At 36.7% G+C, this 27,772-nt stretch overlaps 2 protein-coding genes and 1 long non-coding RNA gene across 6 annotated transcripts in view; 2 read left to right on the top strand and 1 right to left on the bottom strand.

Annotated features, from left to right (window-relative positions):
* Positions 1 to 3,748, top strand: part of LOC113091766 (collagen alpha-1(XVI) chain-like) — a 67,389-nt gene extending 63,641 nt beyond the window's left edge. For all 4 annotated transcript variants that reach the window (XM_026257397.1, XM_026257398.1, XM_026257396.1 and 1 more), the window contains 5 exons: positions 1,230 to 1,427; positions 1,730 to 1,793; positions 2,098 to 2,274; positions 2,367 to 2,444; positions 2,550 to 3,748. In XM_026257397.1, coding sequence (XP_026113182.1) covers positions 1,230 to 1,427; positions 1,730 to 1,793; positions 2,098 to 2,274; positions 2,367 to 2,444; positions 2,550 to 2,746 — 714 coding nt within the window. In that variant the 3' untranslated portion in view covers positions 2,747 to 3,748. The remainder of the gene's footprint in view (positions 1 to 1,229; positions 1,428 to 1,729; positions 1,794 to 2,097; positions 2,275 to 2,366; positions 2,445 to 2,549) is intronic.
* A 1,935-nt stretch (positions 3,749 to 5,683) lies between these two features.
* LOC113091752 (collagen alpha-2(IX) chain-like) lies at positions 5,684 to 27,508 on the bottom strand. The gene is made up of 32 exons (XM_026257382.1): positions 27,187 to 27,508; positions 26,080 to 26,154; positions 25,233 to 25,268; positions 25,058 to 25,120; positions 24,318 to 24,371; positions 24,010 to 24,045; positions 23,757 to 23,780; positions 23,331 to 23,384; positions 23,068 to 23,121; positions 22,684 to 22,734; positions 21,877 to 21,933; positions 21,728 to 21,781; positions 20,407 to 20,460; positions 20,196 to 20,249; positions 19,329 to 19,382; positions 19,187 to 19,240; positions 19,024 to 19,077; positions 18,882 to 18,935; positions 18,506 to 18,559; positions 18,001 to 18,045; positions 17,805 to 17,858; positions 17,669 to 17,722; positions 17,530 to 17,583; positions 11,703 to 11,774; positions 11,263 to 11,298; positions 11,089 to 11,133; positions 10,963 to 10,995; positions 9,634 to 9,780; positions 9,352 to 9,406; positions 7,163 to 7,351; positions 6,988 to 7,065; positions 5,684 to 6,911 (listed from the first exon to the last, which is right to left on the bottom strand). The coding sequence occupies exons 1-32, from the start codon at positions 27,256 to 27,258 to the stop codon at positions 6,706 to 6,708; spliced, it is 2,076 nt and encodes a 691-aa protein (XP_026113167.1). The 5' UTR covers positions 27,259 to 27,508; the 3' UTR covers positions 5,684 to 6,705.
* Positions 12,596 to 16,577, top strand: LOC113091753 (uncharacterized). Its single transcript, XR_003287430.1, has 6 exons — positions 12,596 to 12,724; positions 12,844 to 12,922; positions 13,053 to 13,134; positions 14,480 to 14,590; positions 14,769 to 14,862; positions 16,474 to 16,577. It is a non-coding gene; the product is annotated as an uncharacterized LOC113091753 (long non-coding RNA).
* Positions 27,509 to 27,772: the final 264 nt, after the last annotated feature.

Genomic DNA, 27,772 nt, shown 5'->3' with positions numbered 1-27,772 from the left:
AGCAGAAGCTCTGTATAGACTGCTACATGTACAGCATTAGTGTTGGGAATGCTACTTAAACTATGAAGTATTAAAACTATCCTTCCTTACAAGCCATTAGCAAAAACTAGCTTAACTACATTGAAGATATTTAGGTGGACAGTGGTTTTAGATGTGTACTGTAACTACTAGCATTAATTAGCATTTGGACCTATAGAAGTAGACAACACCACAATGTATGCAACTAAACTGAAGACATAATAATGAACAGCATTAATTATCTAAATATATATCCACAAAAAAGTAGATATAAAATGCAAAGTAAGAAATCAATGTTTGTTTTATGCTATTTTTCTAAATAAGCCATACATTTAAGTAAAATATTAAGTAAATATTGCTCTTCTGTACTGTAGAACTAAAGAACTAAAACTTTTTAATTATCTTGGTTAATTAAATAATAATAATAATAAGAAGAAGAAGAAGAAGAAATATAAAATATAAAATATAAAATATTAATATTAGACGGAACAACAAAATTACTAAAAGTTGAAGTAAAACTAAAATTAAAAATGTAAATAAAAAGTAAATAAATTAAATATAGTAAATATTATATACTTTTATATTAATAATATTATTATAATATAATATGATATGATAAATGCTAAAATAACACTGCTCATCTGCTTTAAGTTCGATGCAGTGTGGTTTAGTAAATTAATTAAACAACAACAGTAATAAAAATAATAATAATAATAATAATAATAATAATAATAATAATAATAATGTCCAGTAGTGTTTCTGTAGAATTTGTGTGTTATTATTTTTCTTATGTTTTCAAAGCAAAGCCAGGCTACAATACAAGCCATTAAAACTATCCCTCACCCGTCTGCAGTCACTGACTAAGCTGCATCGATTAATCAATAGCTAATTTACAAAAAAAGTTATAAAAACATACATAACCAGCAGAGTGCTTTTCAGAAAGTATAAAATCACAATTGAATGCAAACCAGAATGAAATTACAAGCCACAACTGTAGCATTCATTGTATTCACTCTTGTCGGCCTTCAATAAAAAAGTAGATGGGACAGACCTTGAAGATTTTTTATTTTGCGGACTGTATTGTGCTGAGCATGCGTTTCTGTATGAAGCCTATTATGCATTGCTATTACAGGGATCACTGAGTAGCCTGCGGTCATTGTCCTAGAATCACCTGTGTGGTAAATCACAGCTACTCTTTTGATCCTATCCAGGGCGAAGCAGGGGCTGCAGGGCAAAGGGGACCCCCGGGAGAGCGCGGACGTCCCGGCCCACCAGGAGAAGGCTTTGGTTTTGGCTCCAAAGGACCAGAAGGGATCATAGGACCAGCTGGACCCCGTGGTGAGAGCGGAAACCCTGGTTCACCTGGACCAGCTGGTGCCCCCGGACCACCAGGAATCCCAGGGAATGAGGTGAGGCTTTTTTCAGTGATGGTACACTGCCAAAAGATTGTATTAACTGACAGAAACAGTTTCTCGTCTACAGTCTCATAAAGAACAGTATCTACTTTATGAATCAATGTTTGCTTTTAATTTTCCTTGTCCACCAGATTTTTAACATGAGAATGGGCAGCCATTTGTAAGTTGGATGCACGAGGCTTATGCTGTCATCCGAGTCCAGTTCTTTTTAGTGGATGATGGATAAGATACCTTGCAGAATAGTAGATACAGTACGAGCATTTAAACTTCAAATCGTAATTATTTAATTTTTCCAGGCTGTTGTAAACTATGATGACTTAAGGTCCTTCATCAGGCAGCAGGTCATGAAGATCTTCGACGGTAAGACAACTTTTGTAACCAGAAATATCTGGAAGCACTGAAACTTGATTTCTAGATGGTTTCATTTCACACAGAAATTATCTTAGGGTGATTTAATTTCTTCCCCATCGCTCCATAAAAAATATTGGTTTCTGGACACTTTAAAAGAGTTAAATACAAGTTACAGTGCCTGGTACAGGTTAAAATCAGTTTGTTAATTTTTAACAATATTGCACTTATATTGGAAGTCTATGGGGCAGGTGTACACGTTTTTTTTTCTTATTATTTATTTAGAATGGTTTTCAAAGTGAATTTGTTTCTGCAGAGCGTATGGGCTACTACATGTCCCGAATGCAGATGCCTGTGGAGATGGTTGCGTCCCCTGGTCGACCGGGACCCCCAGGGAAAGATGGAAGTCCAGGCATCCCAGGTCCCCCAGGGATACCGGGCCGCTCTGGGCAGATTGGCCGAGAAGGAAGGCAGGGACCCATGGGTCCAGCCGGTAAGAGGAACTAATGTGCTAATGTTTCCTGCAGCAGTCCAGAGTTCCATTTGCCCAGTCTTCCACAATGTTGCTTTCATATGTGTCCCCAGGTGCCTCTGGTGTAAAGGGAGAAAAAGGAGATAAGGGTGTTGGAGAGATGGGAGACACTGGCCCTCCAGGTGCTCCAGGTCTGACTCCTGAGTTTTCAAAGTCAATGTTAAAGTGGAAGTTATTTAGCCAACTTTATGATCATTCTGCTGTAATGTCTTTCTCATTCCTTCTGTTCCTCTCAGGTGTTCCTGGTCCTCCTGGTTACAGTAAGATGGGACCACCAGGTCCTTCTGGTCAGCAGGGCATCCCTGGTATACCTGGACCTCCAGGACCATCTGGAACAAAGGGCAAGGATGGTCGTTGTCACCCGTCAGACTGTATGAGTATGCCTGTGGAGTACAATCCCAAGGGCCCAGCTTCCAGAGGTCCCATGTACTAGAAAATTGTTTAAGAGAAATAATAGATGGAGGATGGTAACCACTGATTGACAATCTCGCTGTTACCTACCTGAGAAGATCCATGGAGAACCAAATGATTCATGTCATTTCCTTTCCGCATGATGCAATACCAAAACACTGGTTCACCACCAATGGGGACTTTTACAAGTTATTGTCTCCTGATGAACCAGTAAAGAAGGGCTAAGCATTAACATCACTACAATCAGTGCAACTTCCCAAACTTGAGTGCCTTAACCCCTGAGTACTGTCCCATAATGCCATAATTTTTGAGTTTGTGCTTTACAATTATAGTAAATAGAAGACTTCAGGATCACTGGACATATAATGTTTTGACAGTCTTTAGAGGCACCCAGATTTATTCAGCTTTCAAGATTTTTCATTTCTTTACCAGGCCTTGTAAAAAAATGTTGGTTTCTGATTGATATTCCATAACTATCTTCAAGGTCCTTTATTAACTATTATAGCAATATTCTGAGTTAAATCCTCCACGGCATGCTGTTGATTGATGCAGGAATTATTTTTAATTGTACCTCATTTTGTGAAAATGTTGACAGATTTGCACTTATAATGGAATTCTATAGGGCATGCCTTCAACATTATTATTATTATTATTATTTTCAAATTGAGGTATGAATCAAATTTTCTGCTGAAAAGAAAGATGCTGTTTCTTGGGCTTGTATTGAATCTTGAATATTCCTTTAATACTATCTTTGTGAGGCGGTCATCTTGGCAGCTGCTAATTTAGCTATTTAACTGCTTTAGCATGGAAATGTATGTGTCTTAAATATCCATCTGTTTCCAATGAATAATTCCTTCAACAGTGTGAGACATTTAATATAAATAGTTTGAGATTATCATTAGGGATAGGTACAGTTACCTAATTCATTAGGTTTATTATTCAAAATGAACCTCCCCATGGGCTTGTGTTGTAGATATTCATATTTATATGTAATGGCTTTTTGTACTTAAAAAAAAATATGGTCGACTCAGATATTTTGGAATAATTTGATAAGCTCTGAACAAATGGATGTTTTGTAAAGGTAAGTTTTGTATGCAATTTTGTGACGTATCATGACGGAAAGGGTTTTTATTTGTATATGAATATTTCAGTGACACCTATTTCTCGAGCTCTGTGATGACATCTTCTCCTCCATCACTCTGGACTCTTTACTTTGAAATACTGTACCACCTGCAGCTGAACTATCATGTGCTTCTAGAACCCTCTAATCTTAAATATGCTTTGCTAGTCATCCTAAACATCAGAACCCAGCCTCAGTTCAGTCATCTCTAAAGAAAACAGCATCTCAGTGATTCTCTGCTGCATCAGCCAGTCTGTTGCTTTTACACTCTGCACTTTATCCTCTCTTTGTCACTCCCTCAGTTTTTTTCTGTGTGTGTGTGTGTGAGAGAGAGAGAGAGAGAGAGAGATTGTGTGTGTGAAGATAGCGAGAAAGACTATATATATTGGGTGGATAGCACTTTTCATGAAATGAACGTTATGAGCATGCCAATTTCAGATTGGCCTTTCAACCTTTTATTTATCCAAGCTTTAAAAAATCTCCCCCATCATCATGCATCTTATCATAGCACTATTTGTAAGCAAAGTCATTGATGTGCACTTTTAATTTTTTTTTTAAAGAAACTAATAAAAAGTTTGACAGCAGAGTTCTCTGGATTCGTTCACTTGTCGGACCCAAAACAACGTGTATATATATATATATATATATATATATATATATATATATATAATATCTTCAGTCTGTAGCATAGCAACAGTTTTCTGTTCACAGAGGACGACTGAAATGTCTTGAAATACTTAGTACTGAGCCCAAGGATACAGAGTTTCCAGTTAAATTTCAACGCTTTGTAAATAACAGAATATATGATGGTGAGGGGATGAATTTGGAAATAGAAATAAGATCGCTTATACTGAAAATGTTGTAACCATAGTGATCAGAATATGAATCAGTGGTGTGATGCGAGAAACATGAATTGTGTGCTATATACGATGCATATGATGTCTTACAAACTTGGTTCCGGGCACCCCCAGGGGTCTCAAGGAGTACTAGAGTGTCAATGGAAAACTTAAGAAAATAAAAAGGTTAAAACAGAAAGAATTTACCTTAAACTAAAACTAAATAAAATTAATTTGTTAAAAAAAATTGTCACTATTAACTAAAAGTTCTGCCTCAGTAAACTCCAAATTTACTGCTTATTAGTAGATGGTAAGGTAGTTGTTAAGTTTAGGTTTTGGGTATGATAAAGGGATAAAAACTATGGTCATGCAGAATAAGTAATTAGTATGTGCTTTATAAGTATACTAAAATAATAATAAATAAAAAAAACAGCCAATATACTAGTGATAATAAGAGAATTGGTCCCTAAAGTGGAACGTAAAATAGATTACAAATAAATTAAATAAATATATTTATAGCACACTGAGTTTAATTTTTTTTTTTTTACCACTACTCAGCACCACTACATACTGTTTATTCTACAAAAGGGCATATGTATACAGCAGTAGTTACCCAGATGATCAGCTGACAGTGCTGCCATATGACAGAAAGCATTAAGACGTTTCTGACTGCTGAGTGCTGCGACTGACCCTCAGAATCAAGAATCCCGGAGCAATACAATCTTCTGTTGTTGTATACTGAGTGAGAGAATCGGAGACTGTTTAATGCGTCTTTACAAATTACATAAACTCTGCATTTCTTTTTTTTAGAAAAAGTAATGCCGGTCATTACTTTTTTCATTTGCAATTCATGCTTGCTGCCTTATCACAAACAAGGCTAGACATCAAAATGAATATATTTTATTAAACCAAAAAAGACGTGTGAGATCGAGAAGAGAGAAAGTAAGTTCTTCAAAAGTTCAAATCGTTTGCCTCTCTCAGATGTTCACGATACAGAAGAACATTGAGTTTTACAAAACGTTCCTTTTTATTGATTGGGGTAAATCTGAACAACCAGGCAAGAAAACTTGAGTCTTTACAGACGAACCAGAAAAGAACAATAAATATTCTGTTAATGAAGATAATCAGTTCTTCTCTAAGTACATAACACAGTATCTTGGAAGTGGCATACAGGTTTGTATTTCACCAGAAAGTCTGAGCATTGTTTGGAGTTTAATCCTGAATGCTGATTGAATTCAATAAATTTATATTAGTTTTAAACCCACCCTGTCCATTCAAAATGAATACACATTTACAGTACAAAGATTTACAGCATGGGATCGAGGATAAGGTCAATGGGAGCATGTCTCTGTCTCACCTAGAAGAGCAGAACAGAGGCATTGATTCATGGATCAGACAGGTACAATACAAAACAGGGACATTATGTATCCTCTTGAGCCAAGGAAGCTGATCACTGAAGCACAAGGTAAATGAATCTATTAATAAAGTAGCTTTAAATATTTTTTTTTTTTATTATTGGTTCAATTATAGGGGAATTTCCTGGCATGAAAAAATCTCACTATCATCCTTTATCTTTTAGAAGCTTGTATCAGATTCATAAAACAAATAACACTTAAAAAAAAAAAAATCGCACACAAAACAGCACCTTTGTTTGAATGGCATTCTCACAGTTCTTCTAGTCCAGGGCGCAGGATGATGATGTCATCAGTGATGTCACTAGTAATGTTCTCACATCTCTTTGTACTGTGAGGTGCCACATAGCAGCAGCGGCTAACATTGCCAACTTAAAACTTCCTTTCTGTAGATGTCAAATCATTCATAAACAATCCTAATGCATACAAAAAGTTCACAATATCAGACGGCGGCTGTTCCCTCCCCCCTCACAAAGTGTCCAATAAAGAAAAGGCCTGTGTGCCTCTCTTTCCATGCTTCATCTCCTTTTCTTTGTTTTATTCTGACTCTCTCTCTCTCTCTCTCTCTCTCTCTCTCTCCGAGATGTTCTTATGCCCCAGTAGAGGGCTTGATTTAAGTGGATGGGCCCTTCACTGTTCCCGCCTCTTGTAGTCTGGGAGAAGTGTAGACAGAGGCTGCCAAACATGCAGCTGCTTCACAAAATCCAGGAAGTCCAGGAGGACCAGCTTTTCCGGGGCGGCCTGGCTCACCCGCTGCACCATGTGGTCCTTGTTCGCCTGGCCTACCATCACGTGCCACGCCGTCAAGACCTGGAGGACCTGTGAGAAAGCAGGATGGGCTGCTGAGTAAACCAATTCAGACAATTCAGACTGAACCGGTGGACTTTGAGCTTACCTGGCAGTCCAGGAGGTCCCGGTTGGCCAGGATGTGGTCGGCCAGGATCCCCTCTCTCTCCCTTTGTACCCCTCTTTCCTGCAAAATGGAAACATGGGGATAGGATTTTAAAGTAATGAAGATGACTGACAGTATTTCACAAGAGCAAGATCTATATTTACAAGGTTTTTTTCACCTTTAAAACCAGTGTTTCCTATCTGGCCTGAGGCCCCGATCATGCCAGGAATACCGCGGCCGCCTGGCAGTCCATGAGGACCCTGAGGTCCTGGAGGTCCAGGTGGTCCCGGAGGACCCGGAGGTCCCATCACACCTGCTCCACCCAGCACCGCTCTCTTGGAGCTCACCGCTACCGCTGCTAACTTCTCTGTCAGAAGAATAGAAAGCGGGAAGTTCAGTGTAAAGTGATTCAGATCAGATAAGTTGAAGTCATTCATGCAGAACATGTTTTAGTGTCTAAAAACACAGGGTAGTGGAAACCTAGAGCTGCAGTTTTTAAGGCTGAACTTCTTTCATCATGAACCCTGTTTTTGGACCGCCATGTCATGCACAAGATGCTGCACACAATCTTTATTTTAACTTGAGTGTTTCTTTTTTTAGAATGCCATGTCGTGCGATACTGCGAAAGACATTAATTAGAAAAACTATTGAAAAGCAGCTCAGCGAAATGTAAAAACATGAGATGCAAGGCAGTGCAATAAAAAAAAAAAAAATTGCAAGGTCTGGAGACATTTCTTTTCTTAAAATCTCCACTTATTTTAACTTGAGTATGCGGTGTCATGCGCGAGACATGAACGCAACAAATTTAAGCAAATTCATATAGCATGTTTACATAGGAAAACAATTGAAAAGTAGAAAAAAAAGCCATTGAAAGCGCATTCTGTGTGAAGCTCCTCGTGCACAAGAAGCGTCAAAAAAGCTGAGCTCAAGCGCAGCGGTCAATCATATCTACTATTGCATGCTCAAATAGAAAAACAATGGAAAAGAAGCTCAGCGAAATGTAAAAACATGAGATGCAAGGCAGTGCAATAAAAAAAATGCAAGGTCTGGAGACATTTCTTTTCTTAAAATCTCCACTTATTTTAACTTGAGTGGCATGTTGTCCACTTATTTTAACTTGAGTATGCGGTGTCATGCGCGAGACATGAACGCAACAAATTTAAGCAAATTCATATAGCATGTTTACATAGGAAAACAATTGAAAAGTAGAAAAAAAAGCCATTTAAAGCGCATTCTGTGTGAAGCTCCTCGTGCACGAGAAGCGTCAAAAAAGCTGAGCTCAAGCGCAGCGGTCAATCATATCTACTATTGCATGCTCAAATAGAAAAACAATGGAAAAGAAGCTCAGTGAAATGTAAAAATGTGAGATCTTTTTTATAGAATTCATTGATGCGGGTCATTACTGCATAACACATATTTGCTTTAAAAAACATAAGACATGGTCAGTGAAATGGGGAAAAGCAATCTTTTAAAAGAAATGACACAAGCCCAATGGTCAAACATGTCAGTCTAGCCTGTTTAAACTGAAAAACAATGGGAAAGACGAACAGTGGGATGGAAAAACATGTTCTGTGTGAACAGCCCCTTATGTGCAATACTGCAAAAGACTCCAAACGTGATCGCAGAGGTTAAACACATCCATCTAGCTCATGTTTACATAGAACAACACCGAAAGAGCAGCACAGACGAATAAAAAGTATGTAATGTGTGATGGAGGTGCTCAACCCTGAAAAGAATCCCTGCAAATAGTGTTGAACCTTAGCTTAGCACACAGTCACATCTCACTGGGTGTCCTGCAATATTGGGTAAATATCATTAAGATAACAACCCAGAGGTGGACATTCATCTGTTGACCAGTTCTCAAAGTGTCACAGTGACCAAATCTCCACATCTAATCTATTTTCCAATGGGGAATGAGAGAGAAATCCTTCCCCTCGGTTCAGGTGAGCGTATGTGTGTGTGTGTGTGTGTGTGTGTGTGTGTATAAGCGAAGGTAAGTGTGCAACCGCAGGCTGAAGGCTGAGGGATTACATTGTGTGAAATGGTGGGAGCCAGTGGAGGTTATCACGGGCCGGTTCAGGTCATCTCTCTCTTGCAAAATAGATGATCAGAGAGCACACAGACTGACAATCCCAGAGAAAACAAAACTGTGTGCTAGTCTATTCTGAACAGCAGATACATAGCTGCAGACTACACAGTCCACAGTTTTTGGCAGGAAAGCTGTCCCTGAGGAGTGATGAGTTGCACGTTTCGAAATACATTTCGATGGATGAAAAGTACTGTGCACGATTTAAGTAAGATTTAGCAGCCATCTTCCTGATACACTGATCGCAGCTGTTCAGAGAAAGTACAGTTATTGTTGTTCACCTTGAAGCATCTTCAGGACTACGTCAATGAGGTGCTGATCTGTAGCATCACGACCCTGGAAAGCGAAATCATAAAAATGAGGAAAGCACACATCAAAGTATTTTCTGCAAGTGTTTTTTTCTATTGTGCTGAGCTCTGCATGCTATATCGCAACCTGTCTGGCTGTTGTAACACTTTGGCTTTGTTGTATTGGAGGCAAAAAAATGCTGAACGGAATGTTTTTGGGTAATGTAGGTGCTGGAAATTGTTCTTGAGGTTTTGTTGATGCTGTTCAACACTCACAGATGGTCCTTGAATCCCTGGCATCCCTGGAACTCCTCTTTCTCCGTGCAGGCCTCGTGAACCAGGTAAGCCTGGAGGACCCTGGTCTCCTGGTTTACCGGGATCTCCAGTAGGGCCGTTGTGCCCTGGGTCACCAGTCACACCTTGCTGTTGATAGAGAAGGCAGTAATTAAGAAATATAGAAACTGAGATGTTCAGTATTATTTTATAGGATGATGCTGAAGTTTAATCATTACCCTAGAGGTGAAATATGTCATTTCTTTGTCACTAGTGCTACCCATTGAAATAGCAAAAACAATGAAAATATGAGTGATAAAGTACTTCCCGTTTTTCCTCTTGTTTATGCAAAATGTTACAAAGCCAATATTAATTACAAAGCTGATAATAACAATTAATAATAAGAATAGATACTTTTTTTGCACAATTTACAGTAAGAAAAAATGTATTAATTAAAATAAAAACATTAATCTAGTAGAACAAACCTTGTTCCGTGCCAGAGTTTTGGGCAGAAGAATAATAAGTCTGAGCAAGTCTCATACAGATGATTGTTACCAAACAGTTTCCCTGAACATGCCCCACAAACCAGTGCTATTGTAGCATTATTAAAATACTGTTAATATGCTTACTTTGTTAATATACTTAATATTTTTTTAATTAATTAAATTAATAAATGATTTTATTGTTCGCTATATTTATTAATATTTTGAATTATTTTGTTTTTATTTTTGAGATTTTTGTTTTATTTTGTCATTTTTTATTAGTTCAGTACTTCTATTCAGATTTTATTTATTTTATTTCAGATTTAGTTTTAGTAATTTTATATTTTCACATATTTCAGTTAGTTGCAAAGGCAACATTTATCTATCTATCTATCTATCTATCTATCTATCTATCTATCTATCTATCTATCTATCTATCTATCTATCTATCTATCTATATATATATCTATCTATCTTAAGTAAGTGTTAAAGGTTTTTTATGTAATTATATTTGATTTGATTTCAGCTTTATTTCAGTTAAAGAAAATAATTTTGAATCATTTAAATGTAATTTTAATTAACAATAACAACAATGCCGTAAATGCCATCATCCATCTGTAGGATAAAAAAAAGTAGTCCTGCCCATAACTCAAAAGTTCACACATCAGAATGACTTGTTTAAATGTGCTCATAAAACTGAGACAGCATAAAGTATTCTAAAATAAAATAAAAACGGACACAATTCACCTTTCTCGTGTCCTGCGGCATTGTAAAACAAACTACAAAAGCTGAATCTAACTAAATAATGTATTTCACCTGGCATTATCTGTGCTCTTCACACTGTCCTTACCTGTCCCTTAGGTCCGGGCTCCCCAGATTGTCCCTGTTAGACAGAGAGAGACGCAGTTTCAAGATGAACAGAAGTCCTCTGGAACCAATCTATTAAATAAATGCATCAGACTAGGGCCTTATTTACCTTCTCTCCTTTCTCCCCAGCCAATCCCTCTACACCAGGATCACCCTGTGAAAGAAGCAGGTGAGATCCATCAACGTCACCTTCCGTCGTTATCTTTTATGATGTGGACTGTGATGTATGGTTTCTATTTCACTCCATAAATACGTGCATGCATTTATCTGAGGGTGTACTCACAACATCTCCCTTTGATCCCACTTTGCCTTGGAATCCCTGTAAGGAGATGCAATTGTACATTAGACATCTCTCAGTGTCAGCCCTAATGGTTGGGACGCAGGGAATTTATTGTTGGTAATATCTTACTTTACCTTAAACTCTCCGGGCACATTAAATCAGCTGGCTTTTACTTCCAATATTCAATGTATTTAAACAGCAAGGATATCATAGATTAAAGGACAACAAACATTAAAGTGTCCATAAGAGTATATTTCATGCTGAACTGAGGGGTATTATTTGGAAACATGGACATGAATTATCTAAGTGCATAGATGTCCTCCAGTGAAAAGAGTCCAATCATGAGTGAAGACTGCCCCCATGTGGTCAAACCTCATCACTCTGTGAGTTTAAACAGGAAGAAAGTTCATTTACCCTTAATTACTGTTTATATGGTCACAAACCTTGTCACCCTTGGTTCCAGTTAGACCCTGAGCACCTGGGACACCCATGGGTCCCCTCTCTCCCTTACTGCCCTGCAGGTACAACAGAGAAGACCAGTGAAGAATTGAAATAGATCCATTATAAATACATATATATTGATCCCACATTTTTCTAAGCAATGAATTCTCATCAGTTTTTCATTACATTGCTTGTATATATTGTGTTGATAGGATAAGTATTTTAAAAAATGGTGACAATTTATTTTTAACTTTTCTTGTATAATGCATTATAAAGGTATTCATAATCTATGTTGCAGAGCATACATAATTGTAATCAAAATAAAAAATGCATTCCTATTTGCGGATTCCTTACTACATCTGAAATAGCATGTTGTGTTTTATTGCATTATGCTCTCTAAGGGGTGCAATCATAAAAAGATAAGTATTATAATGTATTTTATAACTGTGCAATTATTCATGGGATCATAAATAAACTACATAAATGGATTATAAGGGATTATTAATGCATTAAAAATACTGTAACAATGCATTATATAAAAATACAATTCATAGATAAAGTCATTGTATATAAAGACTTCCAGTGTTACCAAATATATTATTAATTATTATTATACATTTTATACATATTTTATAGACTCTATATACACTGTAAACCCTAATGTTGTAATTAATAAAGAAATCAAGTTAACATAACTTCACATTACTTATAACAACCAGTTTTGCCATCAAAACTTAAACAGGTGTGTTTAAATTACTCATTGGCAGGAAAAATCTTTTGAATTAAGATTTTAAGTGTTATTAACTCAGAATTTCCATTTATTTAAATTATTCGGTACGTCTCTGTTTAAAAATGATTGGTCGCGCTTGAAATTCTGCCTTGATAACAGCGCCGATTGGCCAATATAACACAAGGCGGGAATTTTTTGTCGAATTTGCTGAAGACGCAGCACTGACTGCAGGACACAGTCATTTGCAGGAACACCTGAAAGAACAAATAAATAATAAAGTTTAAAGTTAAATAGGTAAGTAAAGGTTTAAACGCAACGCATAAATATACACACGCTGTTTTTTTTATTTCCTTATACGTTTTATTGCCATGTTATTTGCATGTTGAAAATACTTTTCCGTTTTACTCTGGCAGCGGGCCAGCTGCACAAGAGGCCAGACAGGCGTTAAAGCAGGCGGGAAGAGAGTCGTCGTGAAAGACCCAGAGTACGCTGGTAGGTAGAATAATGGAAAAATATATATTTACATTTTGGTTAGTTGCCTTTGAGTATCTTCGAGTTATAAACACGTTCGTGTTACCAACTTTCTGTAAGAACATCTGAATTTCCCGTTTTCCTCCCGCAGGGACAGTAACACTAGCAGGCAGGTGGTTATGAAGCAGACGAGGAGGGGGAAGAGTCGAGGCCACAGGAGTAACTTTACGCTGGTAAATTTTGATTTATTGTCTGTTAAATGTTATTTTTTTATACAAATGGACTTTAGGTATAAATGCATTTAAGTTAAAACCCTTAACTTCCAAACATAGCCAATGTTTTACAGACTAACTTAGCGCTGTTGTTTACAATAGGCCTAAGCGTGATATTGCGGCTCGAACTTCGAGAAAATCTATTTCCAGACATTGAAATGGCTCTTTGTGTAATTTGTGAAAGGACGTTTCTTTTATTTGGTGTAAAATTGTGCTGCCGCGTGAATACTGACTTATGCCTAACGTTAATCGTTAAAAGAATTTCTTTGGCCGGTATGTTTACTAAAAACCGCAGACCTTTTCCTGCCTGCGACACATTTACAGAGATATTATTAATTAATGAATAGCTATGTGGAATGAAATTATATGAAATGATAGGTCTATGCAAGAAACTAAACCTCATATATTACCTTTAATCCACAGCCTCTGCAAACAAAGCTGAATTTGTTTACTACAGTCTGTAACACAAGCGTAAAGATGTAACGTTAACGTTATATCAAACTTTGGGAATCTGTCAATCTTCCCGATTTGAGATCACACATGTGAATGTAATTTTGCTTTTTTAAACGGGTTGCAACATTAAGGATAGCAGCAAGTATCATTTTGATGAACAACACAACAGACCCATCTCCTCCTGACAGCCTGGAGCGCAAGCACCCTGATGTGTGGTTTATTTACAACTAGCAGGATGTGCAAAATGGTACTTGCTACTATCCTTGATGCTGCTACGTGTATAAAAAAGTAAGATTGTTCACATGTGTGATCTCAAATTGGGAAGATTGAGTTTTCACATATTCCCAAAGTTTGATATATCTTTACACTCGCTCTCCAGACTGTAGAAAATACACTCAGGGCTGTTTGTACAGGGTAAAGGTTATAATGTTATAAATAATGTTGCTTGCATAGACCTATCGTTTCATTTCATAAGACACAAATATATCATCAGGGACCACAATTATTGTATTTTGTTTTGCTTGCACACGTTTTTTGACAATCAAAGGGATGGTTACAGATGACTTTCATTATATGAATAGCCAAAGACAACAATTTCAGCTAAAAATCTCCTTTAATGTTCTGCTAAAAAAAGTCGCCCACATCTTGGATGGCCTGAGTGTGAGTAAATTGACAGCAAATCTTTATTTATGAATGAAAAATCCTTTTAAATGTAAGTAAATAAATAATTACCCTTTTTTTTTTTTTTAGGTCAACACATGTTTGTACCTTTGACTGGAATTAACTTATCTTAAAAAATAATCAAGCACACCATGCATGCATGTCGTTACTTTCCCCTTCATAATTTTTTCAGGTCTACGTGGAGTTTAATAGGATTGCTTGTAAGAACTTGAAAAGGGAATTTTATGACACCCCTGACCAACATGATGATGAACCTCTTGATGAACCTTCTGAAGCAACAAAGGTTAGTTAGAAGTCCCAATAATTTATCCTAGATATATCTTAGAAGATAGTAGATTGATTCTGTATAAACTCCCAATATAGACTTCATAGTTGATCTCTGATTAAATCTTTAAAGGCTGTTATAATGTATTATTATCAAGTGGTTGGATTTAATAAAATGTTATTTTTTTCCACACAAGCTATCAGAGCCAACTGAAAAACTGAACTTTGGTGCTTCAAGGACTACCCCTTTGGTTTGGAGATGACTCTCCTGCTTTCTTTAAAATGTGTTTGGTAAGTGTTCCAAGGAGAAAATGTCCAAAAGACACCCTTTCACCCTCTATACACACTCTCACACATTCACAATCTCGGTCATTCACACACACTGTATCAATCTAAAGGGTTAATTCACTCAAAAATGAAAATTCTGTAATTCATTGACTCACCCTTGTGTCATTCCATCTTCAAGACACAATAGATTTTTTTTAATGATATTCTGTAACTTTCTGTCCCTCCATTGACATCCAACACAACTACACTTTCAAGGACGATAGGAAATACTTTGTTGCAGTACTCTGTACTACTGTACTCCAGTGGTTTAACCTTAATTTTATGAAGCAAAACGAGTGCTATGTTTGTGCAAAAAAATGTAATTTTGAAAATGTTTATCTGCAACGACAATCGTTTATCTTATCAAGACAGTATCTCATGTAGCACCACAACGTTTGAGTTTTGTATTCATGTGAGAGCAGACGTAATTGCGTGAATGTCCATTGGAGATTATATTGTGTAAAGTTGTACTTTTTTTTTTTTTTTTTGTACAAACAGATTACTTGTGTAGCTTCATGAAATTGAGGTTAAACCACTGGAGTCACATGGATTACTTTAATGATGTCTTTCATACCTTTTTGGACCTTGAAAGTGGTAATTGAATTGGATCTCTAGTATGGAGGGACTGAAACCTAATGGGTTTCATTAAAAATATTTTAATATATGTTCCGAAGATGAACGTAGGTCTTTCAGATGTGCAACGACACAAGGTTCAGTAATTAATGACAGAATTTTAAATTTTGGGTGAACTAACCCTTTTAGATTGATATTGATGCAGTGTATGTGAGACATCGTGTGAATGTGTAATAAAAAATGAAAATTCTGTCATTAATTACTCACCCTCATGTTGTTCCAAACCTGTAATACTTTCGTTCATCTTCGGAACACAAATTAAGATATTTTTGATGAAATCTGAGAGCTGTCTCACTCCTCCATAGGTTTCTATTGTAATTGTAACTTGCCGGCCCAGAAAGTTAAAAACATTGTTAAAATAGTCCAAGTGACTACAGTGCCTTAACCTGAAGTTTATCAAGCGATGAGAATACATTTGTGCACAAAAAAACAAACAAAATAATGTCTTTATTCAACTATACATTGTCCTCTTTGTTTCTCTGAGTGAGTTTTAAGTAGTCTAACAGTGCAGCACTTCTGGGTTGTACGTCAGAACGTAGGCTCACTATTGGCCACCATCACACACATGACCAGCGTGAGCCTACATTCTGATGTACAACCCAGAGGCGCTGCGCTGTTACATGACGTAATGCTACGCTTGATAAATTTCTGGTTGAGCCACTGTGGTCACTTGGACTATTTTAACGTCTTTACAAACTTTCTGGGCTGGCAAGTTTAAATTACAGAGAAGCCTATGGAGGAGGTAGACAACTCGGATCATCAAAAATATTTTAATTTGTGTTCCGATGATGTATTACTGGGTTGGAACAACGTGAGGGTGAGTAATTACTAACAGAATTAAAATTTTTTGGTGAACTAACCCTTTAAGTTGCACCTTTTTGAAATGTAAATGAGCTTGCATGTATGTGAATTAATTTTAATTTGTTAATGTTTTTTCACTAGATGTCCGATGATCACAGCTCAATTCTTGATCTGCCAGTGGGGATTTTGATAGTTGAAGATGGGACAAGATGGGTCTCCCTCTTCGATTGGAATCATAATCGAGGGAAAATTAGTGATGGACAATCTACATGACCTTCCTGAAGAAGCAATGTGCCTTCTGTTCGGACTTCTATATGCATTGCACCTGAGTTACCCAAAGTCACTGGGATACATGTTTGACTTCATTCAGCGGATTCTACTTTCCTTGGGGCAGAAAGACCTGCAGCCTAAAACACAGTCGTTGGCAAACCAGCTGTTTGGCTAAAATCGAGAAATTGCTTGGCGCACTTTTAATTGCAACACATTTACATTACACATGGTCTTTTGAAAATGAGACTTAAAAATATGAGCTTAATGTTTTGTTTTTAATGTGAGTGTAATGTTTTGTAAAAATGTAAGCTTACTGTTAAACATGAGCTCAATATTTTAATGTGACTTAAAAATGCAGCTTGCTGTTAAAAATATGAGCTACTGTTTTCTTAAAATGTGAGCTTAAGTGTTAAGTGCTGTTCAAGTGTCTTAATGTGACTTAAAAATGTGAGCTTGATAATGTTTCTTAAATTAATGTAAATGTATAAACCAAATAAAGCTATTAATGGAAAAACAATATTTGTATTAAATCATTAAAACAAGTAAACCATATAAAACTCAAAAATTTAAGTTAAGTCTATTTGCCTTTTTAAGTTATCTGTACTTGAACATTTAAGTTAATTCAATGAAGAGACCAACATTAGGTCAACTCAATTGAATTGAGTTGTCAATTTTGCCATTACTCAATTTTACTTACGCAACCACTTTCCTCAAATCATTTGAGTAGTCTCAACTTATTAGGGTTTACAGTGTATGTTTTTGAAATGTATTTCTTCTTTTATTATTTATTATTGTTTGTTGTAATTTTTGTTAAAACAAAATTGATCTTTCCCCAATATCTCCAGGGTTTCTGAGCCTGGAAACCCTGATTATAGCAGAAATTAATAAATATATGAAAAGAAATGTCTGAAAAATAAAGATACTTACAGGGAAGCCAACAATTCCAGGAGGCCCAACTGGTCCTCTTTCGCCCCTGTCACCCTATTGGATAAGAACCGAAAAGTTAAGAAAAGAGAGCTTCCTTTAAAGTTAATGACATGATTTGTAAATGAGGATAGCCACTGACCTTTGGTCCTGGGACTCCCTCCATGCCAGGTCCACCTGGAGGACCAGGCTCCCCCTAAAAGAACGAGAAACATAATGAGAAGCCAGAAAAAGCTTTTGGATTATGTATAAAACTGTCTATGAATGAAGTGACATACTTGAGGTCCTGGAAGACCTTGCATTCCCATCAAGCCTCTGGGTCCTGGCTCACCCTAAACTCAAAATGGGGCACATAAATTATTGAAAGGGGCAGAATGAAGCACTAATGGATTGTACAGTATCAACAGACATCCAAAAACTAGTATGGTTCCACAAAACTATCTACGCATTCATAAAATAACTGCATGATCTCACCTTAAATCCCATTTCCCCCTTGGCTCCCGGCATACCAGGCAAACCCTAAAAAAATTGGATGAATTGCATGGAGAATGAATGTAGTGACCCCTGCAGACCTCCGTGGAGAGCTTCATGTCTGTCCTCTACTCTGTGCTGATATCAGAACAAGGCTGCAATAACTCATCCTGTTAGTGAGGGTGCTTGTATTACGGCTTGCACAGTTACGTTGTTAAGTTTTGTATCATAACCAGCACACTCCATTACCCCAAGTCACCAGGAGAGTCATGTTTGATGATGATGAATAGTAAATAACACGAGCAATTTCAAGGTGGTTTAGGCTCTAAAATAGTCAGGGCAAGAATGTCACGCTGGGACTGTAGACAGAAAATACACTAAACTTTTACATTTTTTACCTTTTATCACCCTCATTTCACAACGGGAACACATTGGACAGATGTGAGGAAGATGGGAAAGGGTTCCTTGCACATCTAATGCAGATTATGAAGTATGAAATTCTACTTACAGGGTCTCCCTGGAGACCAGGAGCTCCAGGTCTTCCATTTTGTCCCGTAGCACCCTAACAAAAAAAGTACAAGACAGCATCATATATGAATTAAAAAAAAAAAAAAAAAAAAAAAAAAAAAAAAAAAACATTAATATATTATATTATCATCATCATTTTATTAGATATGGTTAGGGATAGATAGATTGATATATAGATATATAGGCATATAATAACCAGGATCATGAACAGTTATCTAGTCATTATTGATAAATAATAAACCCCCTCTGGATGAAAGAAGACTTGCTTACTCTGACTGAGTGTGTATTATACTTTACATGTGACATGTGTCTCCTTGAATAATGACGGCTGCTGCGGGAACTGATTTAATCCATACCTTTATTCCTGGGATGCCAGGAGTTCCATCTTTTCCATCAATTCCTGGAAGACCCTGACAATGCACATTAATCAAAAGATTAAGAGCATAAGATTAGGGGCCTGTTTTAAATCGCATTAAGATTAGCCAGATCCTTTCTTACGTTCTCTCCCTTCTTTCCGACCACTCCCTCAGGCCCTCGTACACCACTCTCTCCCTACGGGAACAACAGCAGGAATTAATAGATAACTGGATGAAAAGTTTGATAAATGAACATGTAGAAGGACAAATTAATGATGAAATAGATGTGAATAATAAATACTTACCATGTCGCCTTTGTCACCAGGCTCTCCAGGTGGTCCTTGGGGTCCCTCTTCACCCTGTATTGCACGGTAAGATTATAATTTTGATGTATTTTTTTGTCAGTTATGAAAATGAAATATTTTCGTATATAACTTGCAGACTCACAGGGCGTCCAGGGATGCCGATCGGTCCTGAAATTCCTTTATAACCACGTGGTCCCTGTCACAGAGGTTGTGAATCACTTTTAAGTTTTTATAGATGGTAAAACAAAGTCATACAAATTCAGTCTGTGGAGATCTGCTGTCCTACAAATGCAAATGAAGTTGTGCAATGTTTGTGTACATTCCACTGGGTTTGGTTCGGAATATAATAAAACACGTGTATGCAAATCAACCGATTCGTACAGTTCTGTGGGGAAGCTAAAATGAGCTATATGAGCTTACATTTAAAACAGCCTGCCAAAATAATTGTCTCAACTCACACACAAAGACTGTGTAATGATATTAGCCACAGACTTAATGGACCAAATCCGCCCAGCCTCAGCTGTCGATATGCTAAATGTGTATTATTCATAGTCATGCCTTTAACTCCGAGACGGATCGACTGTTGTCCTCATCTCCTGTACGGTTCCCCTCTGTTATTTTATTATTAATTATATACTGTAATAGAATTTATGAAAATTTTGAATTAACTTCTGATTGTTTTATATATATATTTTCTATATATTTCAAATTTGAATGTTTTAGCTCTAATTGATTTTTATATAAATTTTAGTTTATTGCTTTATCTTAAACATATTCTATTTCAGTTCATTGCCAAAGCAAAATTAAAGTTTTTAACTTATATTCTATGTTATTGCAGCTTTATTTCACTTTTTTTTAAAGTTTATAGTTTTACTTTAATTTTTTTAGTTAACAGTAGTAAAACTGATGTTGTCAACTGCCCCTTCATATATCTCCTCAGACCAGTCGAAATCATATTTTGTGTATCCATAAAGAGATGAAGAGTAATATTTTGGGAACTGTGACTCACCGTCTCGCCTTTGGGCCCCACCATTCCTGGATACCCTCTCAGACCCTGTGGGCCCTAAAGTTATTGTGGTAGAGCAGATATTTTATTTCACAGTCGATCTTAGGACCTTTATAAAAGGTAGTGCTAAAATGACTTGCCATGATGTAATAGCAACAGAGGCTTACATTATAAAATAGTCAAAGTCAAACCAGGACAGAAATAAATACATTACTGGAGGGCCTGGTATTCCTTGTTCACCGGAGATGCCGACTTCACCCTTTGTGCCCTAAAGATGAGAATACAAGGATGAAACGGATACTTACCTCTGAAAAACAAATAATAGCTAATGGCCTTTAGTCTTACTTTTATTTTGGGATATTATGTGGTTTGTTGCTTTATGACACTGTGGCTAAAATTCTTTTTAATATATATGACAATTTTGTTCTGAATGTCAATCTTAAAGTCAACATTTCCCAAAGACTTATAACTAGAGCTTTGACAGTCATGCTCTGCATTATGGGTAAATCCGTTCTGTCCCTGTAGTCCATTGTAATGTCCTTGTGGGACTCATTAAGTCTGATTAATTCACAACGCAGTAACTTCTCAGTACCTTCCAGCCCCCTTCTCCTTTCATCTGGGTCAATGAGTTCTGTCTGTGACTCACGCTCAGCTTAGAGGCAGTTATATGCCGTGAGGGGCTCCATTAACACATAATCTTGCTCTGCTGATGGACGCTGTGTTTTGGGTGAGATACCGGGGCACCTCAACGCATGATCTGGATGCTTCATAATAAACAGGGTTTAGTTAACTTTACCAGCCAATCAGTATGTTTGTTGTTCTATATGAGAGATTTAAGAGGTTTAAAGTTGTAAGGTGACGTCTTTCGTGTAATTTTATCATTCAGATGGGTGCTCACATGCGCCCCTATGTGGTTACAAAGTGTACACACCATAACATAAATAGTGCAATCTTAATGTTTTAGCAGACTAAAATAACAAATTAATGTACAAATGAACATTTAAATTTACACATTATTATTATTATTATTATTATTATTATTATTATTATTATTATTATTATTATTATTATTATTATTATTATTAGTGTTGTTGTGGTTGTGATGGTAATACTTTACTATAAGGTTCCATTAGTTCACATTTAATGTATTGACTAATATTAACCAATAATGAGCATTGCATTTGTTGTAGTATTTAAGAATATTTGTTAAAGTTATTTAATAGAATTATAACTTCTCATTGTTTGTTTACTTTAGCTCAGGTGAATCAAATAATATTAACCGATTTCTTTTTTGTTAATACTTGTTTTTAATCATGTTAATGTTAAAATTACATTAACTAAGATTAATGCTTTAGAAGAATATTGTTCATTCATGTTAACTAATGTAGTTAAGCAATATTACGAAATGGAACATTATTGTAAGTGTTATTATTAGTAGTAGTAGTATTTTGTGTGTGTGTGTGTGTGTGTGCGCTCAATTGTTGTTGTTATTATTATTATTATAACATACATCATCAGAAAGAAAAAAAACATACCACTCTTCCGATGCTACCTGGATCTCCCAATATCCCGGAGCGACCTTTATGTCCCTGTGATTAAAAGGCCTTTGAAATATCCTTTAACAATAGTCATATTAATTCACAACAAAGACATTTGAGAAAGTATAAAAGGTTAACTTACTGACCTTCACTCCCTGTAGGCCCTGAGGACCTTTTGGCCCAGGTGGACAGTTGGTTGGACACTAGAACACACATCAGCAACATCGGATTAAAAAAGTGTAAAATTGTAGATAGCACAGGCTAAACAATCGATGTCAGGTTTGTTTAATTCAAACCATCACAGCTGGGTTAAAAAGTGTGTTAAGGCCTTGGAATTTTTATTTTATTTTTCTAGATCTCAGACCACCAGCCCTCTAATTACAGCAAATGGATGCTAAGGATTGATCCAGACAGAACAGGTCTCCAGCTGAATGCTAGGCCGGGGGAGAAGCAGTCCACCAGTCTGCCATGTGATGCCTCCAGACTCCTGGCCGACTGGAACCCGCTCTGCTTCTTGATCCAGAGAGGTGCTAATGGGCAGAAACCTTTGACGGCACCCATTTAATTAAACGTATTAGAAATATTTATGAACACTGAGATCAATAAGGGGTGTGTAAGGTCTAACAGGACAAACTCTGAGAAAAACCAAATACAGAGAAGGGCTGATTCTGATTTGGAAGATGAGTAATGAACAGTGTAGGACTGTAGGATTATTTGCGGGCACCCAACCCAAATAAATCATTGTGAATGACAACACATTAAATGAATCAACTTTACAACCACATTGTCAACAACAGCTTTTGTATATGAATATTTTCGAACTTACTCAAAAACATATTATATGTTGTTTTATATTATAAATAGTAAATATGAAAATGCAGAAATATTATCATAATATAATATTTAGAATTAAATGTATCATATTACTATGTACCATGCAGACATCACCTTACCTGTAAATCAGCACTGCCTTCCTCTAAACCCAGAAACTTCCCTGGTGGACCCTGAAAATGACTAGGGATTAGAAAAAACTGAGAAAACGGATATAAATGCAGGTGGCTGGGAAGAAGAAAAAAAATATATATATTTGGAGAGATTATTTATTATAAAGTAATACAGTTCTAAATCAGATCCCAAATGGATGCCTTCACATGAAATGTAATAAAGCAGAAAATGAAATAAAATGCTTGGAATTGCAGTAGTTATGAGATGAGATGTCATTTCATTGTTCTGATTCATTTTCAGCCCTACAGCTTTCTACACAGAATTGGATTTTGTGGTTTGACTTGAGAAGACTACAATTTAAAGTGCAGTAAATGAAACATTCTGTCACTAACTGGCTTTCCTGGATGTCCGGGTATTCCTGGAGGTCCTGGACTTCCCATGTCACCCTGTGGTATGAGAGTTTGAGTTCAAGTGGGCATCAGTTCAGCAGTACATTTAATGAGTGAGATTTTTTTTTTTTTTTTAACTATTCAAGCTACAGCAAAAGCAGTTGTCTTAGCTAGTATCAAAGGTTAAGTATAAACAGCATTCTTAACCATGAAAGATCTGTATACTGTCATGGTGTTACGAAGATGTATATTCCAGTGAGTCCCACCTTTGACCCAGTAGGCCCAATTTGTCCAGGAGGCCCAATGGTTCCTGCTGCTCCCTGTAATGAGATAATGAGCAGTGAAATGTATACACTTGTTTATTAATCTGAAACATTAGTAACTCAGACCCCTGGTCCATGCAGATGACACTAACAGTAGAGCCTAAAAATCTAGATCAAATATAAAATATAAGATACAGCTATACAATAAGGGAATATGTAATAAAGACATATAAAATAAAGATAACAATAATAACCATGAAAGATGTGGTTTATATAATGACAGTAATATAATAAACAGAGTAATTCCAAGAGGGTCTTTGCACCATCAGTGCTCAGGCCCTAAATAAAAGAAGTCCTAAATAAAAGAAGTAAAATAGGAAGGGAAAGCAAATTAAGGAAATTAAATAGATTATGAACTAGGTTACTTACAGGAAGTCCAGGCAGTCCAGGTCCCTAAAGGTTAAAAGAAAATAAAAATAAAAATTAGCAACACATATTGATTGTAGTCCATTAATACTGGAAAACAATGCCTTGCATCCTTAGAAATATTCAAACAACAAAAATCAGGAATTGTTATATTTTTGTCCAATATCATCTGTTGAATAGATGGGGTAGCTGCAGGTGGTGGTCTTACACAATTATTTTTTGTTAAACAAATTCATAACATATTTTTTATACTTACAGGTCGCCCTGGTGGTCCACTAGACCCTGGCTGACCCTGTGAAAATCAATAAAACATGTGAAATCAGATGCATTCCATTCTTATGCACTTCTAGAATAACAAGGACTGAAAAGATGATATGTTATTCAATATTCTCAATATGCCTAGATGATATTCACGTTATTCATAATATTCAGTTGTTGTCCTCTATCATCACTTGTTAAACATTAAATGACATATTATATTTGTTGGCCAAATGATGATCTGCATGAATATACATTGTGTGAACTCTGCATCCATAAAGAAAAAAAAACAAATGATTTCCTGACCTTTGGTCCAGGATTACCACGAGGGCCCCTCTCACCCTTAGCACCAATCAAACCCTGGAGACAGAACAGAGATAAACAAGCCTCCTGAATAAAAATCAGGCAGTAACTATTTATATGGCATCATACACTGGGTCATGTTAACACGTCTAAGGTGATGTGAAAAGTTAAGCAGGTCATTTAGAAGCAGAACGTCTATAGTAACATGTAAAGATCTATGTGCATACACTCATTCATGGTCAAAAATTTTAAAAAAATACATTTATACACTGATAGGTCCTCAGATTAACAATCTAATAGAGAGAGAGAGAGGGGGGTGGGGGAGACAGAGACAGAAAAAAAATAAAAAAAATAGGGATTGACATTCCAGAGCAGATTAACTAGAAAATCCAATCATTAATGTTTGCTTCCTAGCATGTGCCTGAGAAAGTGTTGCTCAATTAGGACTAACATCTCATTTCTCAGTCTCATGCCAACACTTCAGAGTGGAGGTGTGAAAATAATTCAAATGCCATTGCTCATTACAAAACAAATGCAGTGATTGAAAATGAGATTTCGCTCCAGTTTTGCTTTGTTTTTATTTCAATGAGAACTTGACAGGATACTGAAATATGCATTATTATTCACCTCCAAATGATTTATTTATGGATAATACCCCCCACCCACCCCCAACTAAATTATGACTGATCAATAACCTCATGCAAGTTCATAATTGTAATTTCTTAATTGCATGTGTCACTCACATCAATGCCATCCTCCCCTGGAGATCCATCAGGACCAGGCTCACCTGACTCTCCCTTCTGACCCTGGGAAGTGGTTCACACATGACAAACACTCTCAGTTATTGGAGTGTGATTTTAATACAATACTTTGAATGGTTGTGCAAATATATAAATATGAACAGTGGGTACTACTTACTGGTGGTCCAGGTGGTCCAGGAGGACCCTTTTCACCCTGTAAATTAGGGTAAAAAAAAAAAAAAAGACACATGAGCAAAGACAACCAATGTAAAGCATGGGGATGAATTACCAACACACATACACAACAGTTGACTCTATAGCAAAGATAATGATCACTAAAATTGAAAGTCACTAATAATAATGTTTTTCTTAAGAAAAACAACAACAACACTGCATTAAAGAACAGTACATGATATCATGAACCTATTAAACATAACTCATAACTTCAAATTCTCACAGCCTCTGCTAAATGTAGCATGTTAACACATGTCTATGTGGTTTTACAATGTCAAAGAAATGTCTAAAAATAAAATGTAAATAAATTATATGTATGTCTCCACCAACAAAAAAGCTTCTTCTCCACCCTGACCCATTCATATCCTCAGTTTAATAGTATTTTGCCTTGGGTGTCATAATTCTATATATAATAACTACTATAAGAATATGTTAATGCATATATTTATATTTCTGTATGCATTTATCACTAATTATGACTATAAAATCGAAATATCCTGGTATAATAGAGGGATCCAGCTTCTGTTTTTGCTATGCAGTGGAGTGTCTTATACTGATTCCAGCCTGGGACACGACTGTACCAAATAATCATCATCTAGTAGCCATCTCTCAGTATGGGGAAGATTCAACCTCTAACAGAACCTTTTTGTGTGATTGTTTTTATTTCTTGCGCCCTCTGTTGGCAAGATTTTGGTAGTGAAGATGAATACAGAGCTCATGAAACAAGGTGCACAATGAGTGTCTGTGTACCAGCTCGACCTGTGGTGCAGTCAGGCGGCTCCTATACTCACATCAATGCCGTCAGAGCCGGGAGTTCCAGCGGGGCCAGGGGGACCAAGGGGGCCCTGCGGTCCGGGTGGACCGGTCTAAAATGAAACACATGAAAACAGCCAACTGTATGCAATTGATTATAAATTGTTATGTTTTAATTCAGAATTATTTAAAATTAATATTTTTTACAATAATTACTGGCAGTTACATTATTTAATTTCAGCTTTATTTCTATTACTGAAAAAAAAGATGTGTACTATTGTTTTAGTTAACAATAACAACACTGCCTCAGACATGTTTAAATATTAACATTTGATAGACAGAACAAGGTTTATGATGAAAAATAAATTAAAGGCAGAGGCTGTGCAATCAGGGTATCCGGGGTGGGATAAGGGAGGCTGGGAATGTTTCCACAGACCCTCCCCCATTCAGCATCAAAGATACATTTATTTTGCAATGCATTACCTGATAAGGTGGTTGACTCAAAATGAATGCACATTCATTTAATGCATTACTTTTTATGCATATGAGCTGCATGCAAGCATTGGTCTGAGTTGGTCCTTGTAAATGTGACAAGTATGTGTTATTCTGCTGCGAGCAGTTTCAGGTTCTGTCTGTTTGGATAGCAGCTTCTGGCAGCAGTGTATTTTCAATGGCCTCTTTGTACTCTCTCCTTTCTACCTTCTCTTCTCTCTACATTTGTCTCACATTCACTCTCATCTTCATATTTTATTCATTTCATTTACTGAACTAAATAGTTTAAGCTTTCAGAATCAAAAGATAACATTGACTGAAAAAAAAGGTATATTTTTAAATACCAGGCCTCTTGTATCTGCATGCTTTAGAAAGCAAAATAATCCATTTGGATAAACTGTCAGAAGAACAAACAATGCAAAAGCCTAACTTTATCAAAAGTCTTCAGTATACATGTAATCTAACCAGTCTTATGAACTAATTACATGAATTTCATCTAAATTAACTTTATCTATTGGCATTTTGACTGACAATCCAGTCCAATCCATACAGTGAATCATTTCTCATTCCATAAGATGTTCTCCAAGAGCCACGATCTCATCCTCAAGATCATCCAGCACCAAGAAAAAGTAGTTAACCGCAGCCAAACTCACCACTTGTGATAAAGCCAAGCAGAGTGCCTGCAACAGAACCAAGCTTCTGAAGATGATGAAGAATCTAGCCATGGTGAAGAATCGCTATTCAATCGTCCCAGCGGTTCCTCCAAACCTTGCCACCCTCTCTCCTGGCTTCTCAGCCCAGGATGGTGGATCCAGGGAAAAAGAAAGGTGTGTGTATGTGAATGTGTGCGTGTGCTGCCCAGGACAGGGAAGGAAAACACAGTGGCAGGGACCTGAGGGGAGGAATGAGAGAGGTGTAACCCAGCCCTACAGCCAGCCCCTGAGAACTCAGGGAGCTCAGAGAAACCAACGCACTGAGGACCAGACAAACCTGAGAAGCCCTCACACGCGTGGGAGGCGGAGACTTCTGCTGATTCTCCATGCATCCAGCAGAGCTCTAGAACTCCAACTGGACACAGCTGCTTTTGTGTGTTTCTCAAGCCCCCTTTTCTGAACACCTCAATAGATCGTTGAATATGTACGCAGCTTCTGGACACTGGAATGTTTGTTTTTGAGGCTAAATACACAGGTCTGCATTAGGAGGTCTGGACATAGTCCTAAAAAGTACAACACCAGAAAC

Source organism: Carassius auratus, unplaced genomic scaffold (genome assembly GCF_003368295.1).
Source record: "Carassius auratus strain Wakin unplaced genomic scaffold, ASM336829v1 scaf_tig00214282, whole genome shotgun sequence".
NCBI lineage: Eukaryota > Metazoa > Chordata > Actinopteri > Cypriniformes > Cyprinidae > Carassius > Carassius auratus.
Note: the sequence above shows the minus strand (reverse complement) of the source record. Positions and strands in the feature narration are given on the sequence as shown.